The sequence below is a fragment of the Sceloporus occidentalis genome, unplaced genomic scaffold (genome assembly GCF_023333645.1).
Source record: "Sceloporus occidentalis isolate IW3139 unplaced genomic scaffold, rSceOcc1.0.p SCAF_1, whole genome shotgun sequence".
Classification (NCBI taxonomy): Eukaryota; Metazoa; Chordata; class Lepidosauria; order Squamata; family Phrynosomatidae; genus Sceloporus; species Sceloporus occidentalis.
Window position 1 is genome coordinate 185978620 of NW_028316981.1, and position 8498 is coordinate 185987117.

Here is an 8498-nt window from a genome sequence, read left to right on the forward strand (position 1 = left end):
AAGAGAGAAATGGGGGGAAATAGACATGGTTGCCAACAGCAGCTGAGTGACTGCCCTGTACCCTTCTCTGAATAGTTACTCTTTTACCTACACCAGATCTTTTGTAATGGCCAAGATGAGCCACTATGAGCTTCTGTAAGTCAAGGTTAAATCATGCAAGCTTTTAAGGAACATTTGCTCAGAAGCTAGTGGCCAGTGTCTTGCCTGCATTGATTTTATTTATCTATTTTGCAGGGATAGATGAAGCAAGCGAAAGTAGTGAAGAGAGTGAGGAAGAGAAACCTGCAGAGGAGAAGGAAGAGGAAGAAGAAGAGAAGAAGGTCCCCACGCCACAGGACAAGAAGAAGAAGAAAGGTAAAAACAGTTGGGGTACTGAAACCAAATATGCCAAAAGTCTAGGAAGGAAAAATGTCAGGTTTAGAAAAAACAGGGCTCCATGAGGTCCAGCTTTACAGATGTGCAAAATATGGTATAAGGTTAAAAAGAAAAGGTTCTACTCCTTATGGCTACAGTGATGTATTAGCATATGTATGGGCAGTGCCTGTTTGAGGGAGGGTCTTCATGTCCTCTTAGCTTCTCTACGTGGTAACTCAACAAGAATAAATAATATTTTTTTCAAATCCACATTTGCCAATTTTTAGATAGGTTGTTGAACTCTGCTTTCCTTGTGCTGAATTTAAATTCAAAGTGAGCTTTCAGAGATGGATACCAAAGGAACGTAGTTAGTCTTCCTGTAACTTTAGGTGAGGTCTGATACTTTATTTTGGGCATTAACAGTCTAGAAGTAGCAGGGATGGGGAGATGTTCTCCAAGGATCTGTAGAGTAAGTGGCAGTCTGATGTCCTGAGGCAGAGGTACTAGTGATCCAAAGATACTAAAGCCCAGATTGATTGATTGATTGATTGTCTCTGCTTTACAGACAGCAGTGATGAATCTGAGACATCTGAGGACAGCGACATTGATAGTGAAGCATCTTCAGCACTCTTTATGACGGTAATTCCATATATTGCTGGGAGGGCTGGATTGTTTGGAGCTCCGTTCTGGTATGGAGATGCTATATATGCTATTCCCAGCTTAGGCCTGACCTCCATAGGTACTAGAATGGATTTATCATTCACAGTCATAGTGCAGGTAGTTTTTTAAACACTTTTCTGCATTCACTTCCTTCCTACTACAGAGAATAAGCAAAAAGTAGTTGGGATTGTAACTTTTCTCCTTCATGTACTAATAGACTAACATTTTTATTTGCAAAGGATTTTTAATATTCAAGAGAGCTTTAAAAATAGCCTTCCATCCCCCAGTTGCTCCTTGAACAAGGTGACCAAATGTCATAACAGCAAAAAAAGACAAGGCACTGCAAAATGTAGGACATTACAAAATAAAAACCAAAACCATTAATATAAAGATAAATTCATGCTTCTTGGTCATGCTCACAATGAAGAACATTTTGAAATTGCTCCTGGACAGAAGGTTGAAATGTAGGACGTGTCCTGGAAAAGGAGAACCTTTGCCCCCCACTGTGCTTGAAGCACTCCAGTCTCATCCTTCACCTTTCCTTTCCTCTAGTTTCTTGTCTAGGCTAGGTCTCTGTCTTCGACTATGTTGTATGCAGCTGACTGACAACTTTCAATATATAGCAGGGATAGAAATCATGCAGCCCTCCAGATAATGCTGGATTATAATTCCCAGCATACTTCACTCTTGCCTATTCTGGCTAAGGCTGCTGAGAATTTCGGTCCAACAAGATTCATAACCCTGCTCTTTGGACGCTCTAATTAAAAAAAAAAACCTCTTGCAGTTTTGCTTTGTTTTGAGCACAATCATGTTACGATTCAAGGATTTCTTAATATAAAGCCTTCATTCATAGCAGAAACTGCTTTTGTCATTGTTTTAAGATGGACTTGGTCACTGGTAAATCGGTTCTGGATTGATGCATGGAGGAGAGTAAGATATAACATCTACATCTCCAGTGTTTTCCACTAAATGCCAGATCCTGCATGAGGCTGCTACCCACCAGAAACACATGTTGTATCACTTTTTCTCCTTTATAGTGTTAAATTGCCTTGAGGGTTCAAATTCAGTGACAGGGCAAGTGAGAAAGGCAAGGGATTTGACAAATTGTGCCACAAGTGTGGTTGCAGTTTAGGCAGGCTTTCCATAGGTAAAACTTTTTTGACTAATATTACTTCTGTTTTTGTGACTGGTCAGCCTGGTATTGTTATCGTGAGCATGATTCTGCTTTTGTGGGATCTGTAAATTTGCATTCTCTTGATATTCATTGTATTTGTCCCAGCTAGTTTTTTAGGGGGGATGGAGGAGGGGTTAATTCTTAGACCTTTGGCCTTGCTTTCTGTTAACTTCCTTGTCTGTAGTTAAAAACGGCCCTGGAAGTTGGTTTGCAGAAACTACTACCACTTGAAACATTCCTAGTCTACCTGGTCACATACTCTGGTTTTTGTCTTCTGGAGTCTTAAGTGGAAAGCAGAAAGCATTTTCCTTACTGCGTCTCAAAGTTGTTAGCCAGCTCCTGTTAAAGAGACATTTTTACCCAGGGTACAAGAGAGTTCTTCATGAGAACAGTAGAGCCTGATAGGCAGTGTGACTCTTAGCTGAACCTGGGTTTCTGCCCTTACAGAAAAAGAAGACTCCTCCCAAGAAGGAGCGCAAGGGCTCTGCTAGCAGCTCACAAGGGAACAGCCGCCCAGGGACACCCTTGGTGGATGCCAGCAGTACCTCCTCCACACTGCGGGCCGCAGCAAACAAACTGGAGCAAGGTATGATAGAGTGTGGGCATATGTCAGATTCTGACTTTCTGTGCCTGTTAGGGTATTCTAAAAACAAATGTATTCTTATTCTTGAAAAATGCAAGGTGGTGTCTGCTTTTTAAAGCCCATGAAAATGCCTTAGAGCTGCAGAGCTGTGTTTTGAAAATTAAGCTGCATATTCAAAAGGCCCTGGAGCAGGGGTGGAGAACCTTTGACCTTCCAGATGTTTTAGACTTCAGCTCCTGGTGGCCTTAAACAGCATGGCCAGTGGGAGGGGATTGGGGGTATTATAGTCCAAACCTTCTGGAAAGCCAAAAGGTTGCCCACTCGTATTGTAGAGGGTTCAGCAAGGAGGTCTCCTGTGTAAACCTTCAAAGATGCTTGACCCACTCCTTCACTACCTCTTAATGGCCTTTGGTTCATGCTCTTCTTCCTTTTCAGTGAATTCCATTGGGCTACTGCCTCAGTAAGAATTTAAAAAGAAAAATCGAAATCCTGCAAACATTGAAATATTGTGGCAAATCAGCATATGTTTTCTGCATCCAGGGGGAATTTGTTTGTTTGGGGTGGCAGTTTCAGTTCATTTAACACTGGTCATAAAAATGCTGTTCAGAACTGAAAAACTGCAAGGAGACCAGACCATCAGACCAATGAAAAGAAGCCTCATGGGTGAAGAGAAGGACTGTAGATCAGTGACAGAGCAAATGCTCTGCAGGGAAAAGGTTCCTGGTTTAGTCCTGGGTAGGGCTGGGAAATAATCCTGCCTAAAATCCTAGACAGTTGCAGCCTGGGTTGACAGTGCTGAGCAGTGTAGACCATTAGGTCTGACACATTAGACCCTGTTTCCTTGATTGTCCCTGCCAATAAAGAGGCAGGGCCTGGGCCCTTGAGATGGAACAGTAATGCATTGGGGGATTAGATTCCTTAAACTGGCTGACTTTGTTTCCTTGGAACAGGTAAACGGCAAGCAGGTTCCGGTGAGCTCCCTGCTGCCAAAAGGCTGAAATTGGATAGTGGGGCCCAGGCGATCACGACCTCTGGGAAATCCACCCCCCAACCACAGTCGGGCAAGTCCACACCCAGCAGTGGGTAAGTGTAGGAAACATTTGGTCTTGTAACCACATGATGGCTCAGTGTAGATTTGGCTATTGGGGATGGAAAGCAGACGTTCAACGGGGGGGGGGGGGGGGGGGCTTAATGTGGGTTTGACCCTACAATGTGGATGAGTTTTTGAGAAAACTTTGCACCTTTATTAAGTCTGGCTTGAAATTGATGTAGTGCCTCCAGATTTTAGAGAAGAATTTCTCAGTTCATGTCCCAACCTGAGCTGTGCCACTCTTTCAGGCAGCTTCAGTCACTGCATCCCATCTGAAATATGAGAGTAATAGTATTTGTCTGACATAGGTACCCTTGTCACCACTGCCTCCTTATAGCCAGTGATAAGAGTGGCAGGCGGGTGTGACAGGCAAAAATTGCAGTGTGGGTATAATAGTTGTACTAGAACTTTAGGAGACCAGGGTTCAAACTTCCACCTAGGCACGGATGCCCACTGTGTAATCTTGGGCAAGTCACACTCTCTTAGCTTGTAAGGGCAGTGGGAAAGTCCTCTGGATAAAACTTGCCAAGAAAACCTGGTATAGAATCACCATAAGTCAGAATCAGCTTTAAGGCACGTAACAAAGAAACATATACATGGCTTGTGTACGGATTCCTGACATCATACGGATTTCTCAGTGAAACCAAGCTGCTGCTGCTGCTGTTTTTGAAAATTATATTTATAGTTATATTCTGTCCTTCATTGTGAGAGTTCAGGGCAATGTACCAATAAAACAATAAACAACATACCTGCTAATTGTTGTTATCCAGGAGCCAAGTGCTCCAAAGCTTTGTTGTTGCTGTTGTGTGTTTTCACATGATTTCTGATTTAGGGTGACCTTAGGGCAAACTTATTATGGGCTTTTCTTGGCAAGTTTCTTCAGAGGCAGGTTTGCCATAACCATCCTCTGTGGCTGAGAGAGTGTGGCTTGCTCAAGGCCACCCAGTGTGCTTCCATGGTTGAGTAGGGATTTGAACCCTGCTCTCCAAGATCCCAGTCCAGCACCAAAGTCACAACACCATGCTGGCTCTCTGCAAAGCTTCAGGCAGGGAACTCGTGACCTCTAAATGTTGATGACCTGCAACTCCTATCATATCTAACTAGCAGAGTCAACACTGAGGGATTTAAGAGGAACAATCTGTCAACATAGGGAGCATCATATGTTCCTCAGTTCAAGGTCTGGGTGTGTGGAGTTTTTGGCAAAGTTTAGAAGTAACATTTATGCTTCCCAGATTTCCTTTTTCACATGTGGGTATAAACCAGGGTAGGGGTATTAAGACAATACTGACACTGACTATGAAAGTCAACTCTGTTGGTGGGAAATAAATGACTGTCCTCCCTTGTGAGCATTTGTCCAGGCTTCTCACATAAAGCTGCAGCTTCTCATCCATCTTCCTTTCCTTGCAGTGATGTACAGCTTACAGAGGATGCTGTTCGCCGCTATTTGACCCGCAAGCCCATGACCACAAAAGATCTGTTGAAGAAGTTTCAAACCAAGAAGACAGGTCTGAGCAGTGAGCAGACGGTCAATGTGCTGGCCCAGATCCTTAAGCGCCTCAACCCTGAGCGTAAAAACATCAATGATAAGATGCACTTTTTCCTCAAAGAATGATGATGTTGAGTCCAGATACAAACTGGCCTTTAGCTCCTGCCATCCAGCTGGGCAGCTCTGAGCCCCGTGCATTTATCTGGAAGACGTGGGGAGTCAGGAGCAAAGCCTTTTGTGCCCTTCAGATTGTGGATGGTGGATGAGGGCAGAAGATCGACCCAGCCTACAGTGGGGCAAAGAAAATATGACCTCTCTAACTGGAGGGATAGTTTTCATATCAGGAAGATTCGCAAATGACATGCTGCCATTTTTGGAAATAAACAGGGGAATGTCTTTTATAACCTTTCCCCTGTATTGATTCCTGTGCTAGCAAAGCTCAGTAAGAAAAAAACACTTTTTTCCACTAACTGTTTGCAACCTGCTCTCTTCTTTCCTTGTTACCTTTGATCAGAAGCACAAAGATTCAGAGAAAGCTGGCTCATAAATTATTTTCCATGTAATATTTTAATGAAATCTAAAACTGTACAGCCTGGCCAACAGAGAAAAGGTATGTTTCTGAACAACCTGCTGTAACATTGTTTCCTCTGGCTGAATTCATGCAGTTTTTCATCTGCAATAACAAAAATGTTGGCTCACTGTTATATGTAAGCTAAGAATTTCATAAAATAACATAGAAATATTAGCTTATTTATATTTTTAAGCTGATAATTTCAGTCCCTAGAAAAGATGGAAACAAGTCCTTAGTCTTTTGAGTAGCAATAGCTGCTGAATTGTTTTCAGTTTGTTTGTTTGTTTTTATTTTGGGTGGGAGTAATTGCAAAATAGAAAGCTGAGCTGAGGGAAAGGTATGATAGTGGGAAGAAAATAATTTACTCAGATGCCAGCTTTGCAATCTTGTGACATACATCATGTTTATGGTGCAGAGTTTTATGTCTGAAATTGACCTGGATGCAGCAAAGGTGTCATCTTTGGGCACAACTTGGGACAGGTCAAAATGAGCATAAACATGTGTATGTGTTGGCCGAGGGCTGTAGGATTGCGCTTCTTGACTACATGTCCAGTTATTACAGATGATGCCTTCTTGAGCAGTGTTCCCAAAAATGCAATACAATAGAAACAATAAACTTGTAAATACAGTTTAAGCGCCATGCTGCTGTTTCAAACAGTTAAAAGATGCATATTTTAATTTCAAATGTGTAACTAAATGAAGATTTTGACAGCTGGCATATTTTATGCCAGGAACAACATCTGCAAGGAATTATGTAAGTAATCCACTTCTTGCCAGTGTCTGTAGCAGGCTCTACTCTCCTTTTTAAGAGGCCATCTGTCCAGATGTTGCAATGCTCATAGCTGCCTTTCTAAGGCACATACTTTTGTGAGTATCATAGTGTGACATATATTTTGTAATACCTTTGTCAGGAGGTTGTATGGTGGGGGTAGATAAAAGAGTTCTGATCTCTCAGAATCCCAGTTGACTTTACTGGCCTGTGTCTCCGTTCAGTCTTTTTCCAGCAGTGTCTCTGTGATTCCTGGCATATTGTAATTGGTGGTTTTTTTTTTCCTTCACCCAACTAATAATCTTCACAGTTATATTTTTAATGGATTTTCAAAGTAAGCACCATACTGTCAAAATGTTTTGGGAGTTGTTTTCTCATATTTCTTTGCTTGGCCAATTTGGTTTGGAAAATTGGTATCTGAGCCATAACCTTCATAGAGTCTCAGAAGCCATTGCCTCCAGCTACAAGTTGAGGGTAACTGTTGGAATCAATTCACACTGGACTGTGCGCACTTGTGTGTGTAAACACACAAGGAGCACAGTTGTTGGATTGGGTAACACCACCCACATACTCCAACATATTATTTTACTTGACAAAAGCCTCCCACCCCTTGGATTTACAGAACTGCCTAAACCTTCGCACCACATAATGACGACACCATAATTCCACAGTACCTATCATGGCAGCAGCCTATGGAATCCTGCTGTTTGTAGTTTGGTGGAATGCTAGAGCTCTCTGGCTGAGAACTCTTAAAGGTCCCTCCCTAAACTGCAACTCACAGGATGGAACTGTGACAGATAAAGTAGAATCATAGTATTATAATTGTGTAGTCACAACCAGACAATCTTGTCAAGGGGAAACCTTTACCTAGGGTGAAAAAGCCCCATAGACCCTGATGCATGTTAATGATTCTATATCTCATTACCCTTTTCCAAATTGTTTTGTTATTGTTACCTTCAAGTCATTTCCAACTTATGATGACCCTGTAATGGGGTTATCTTTGCAGGATTTCTTCAGAGGAAGTTTGCCGTTGCCTTCCCCTGAGGCTGAGAGCATGTGACTTGCCCAAAGTTACCCAGTGGGTTTCATGGCCAAGTTGGGAATTGAACCCTGGTCTTCTGACTCAACACTCAAACCACTACACCACACTGGCTCTCTTTCTGAGTTGTACCCATACCTATTTGCTGACACCCAGAGATCCGAAACATTAAGCATTCTTTCACTACACAAGTAGTAGCACTATGATCCCATTTTAACTGCAATACAATTTTAATTGCATTTTAATTGCCTATGCAATCCTGGAATTTGTAGTTTGGTCAGAGGGACTGAAAGAGCTCCCTGGATGAAAATTCAACCTGAGATTTGAATAAACTGCAAATCCCAGGATCCTGTAGGATATAACCATGCCAGATAAAATTGAATCACAATGCTAAAACTGTGTAGTGTGACGAGGCTTGAGAACGTCCTCTCTGTCTGCTAAAATCAAAAATAAACTCCCAAGAGCCTTCCTTTGTTGGAATTGTTTTGAATATTTTACAATGCCTGGAGGAATACAGTAATGACAGAATAAACATGTGTGAGAACCTTTAAAAACATGTATAATTATATACATGCAATACACAGGTTTGCTTTGGCCACATCCAGTAGTGTAATTATATATCCAAACTATCATAATTGTGACAGTCTCTCACCACAGACTGGCATGATATTCAAACACTGCTCCAGATTATTTCCAAAATCCTCAGAGTTCATTTGTAGGATACCACAAGAGGGAGGAAGGTAATACAATTTTGCAGAAGCAACAGGACTGA

At 42.0% G+C, this 8498-nt stretch overlaps 1 protein-coding gene across 2 annotated transcripts in view; it reads left to right on the forward strand.

Annotated features, from left to right (window-relative positions):
• The window catches only part of GTF2F1 (general transcription factor IIF subunit 1), a 16243-nt gene extending 9697 nt beyond the window's left edge, over positions 1-6546 (forward strand). For both annotated transcript variants that reach the window (XM_089486588.1, XM_089486595.1), the window contains exons 10-14: positions 235-354; positions 920-993; positions 2636-2774; positions 3722-3854; positions 5269-6546. In XM_089486588.1, the coding sequence (XP_089342714.1) occupies positions 235-354; positions 920-993; positions 2636-2774; positions 3722-3854; positions 5269-5473 (671 nt within the window). In that variant the 3' untranslated portion in view covers positions 5474-6546. The remainder of the gene's footprint in view (positions 1-234; positions 355-919; positions 994-2635; positions 2775-3721; positions 3855-5268) is intronic.
• Positions 6547-8498: the final 1952 nt, after the last annotated feature.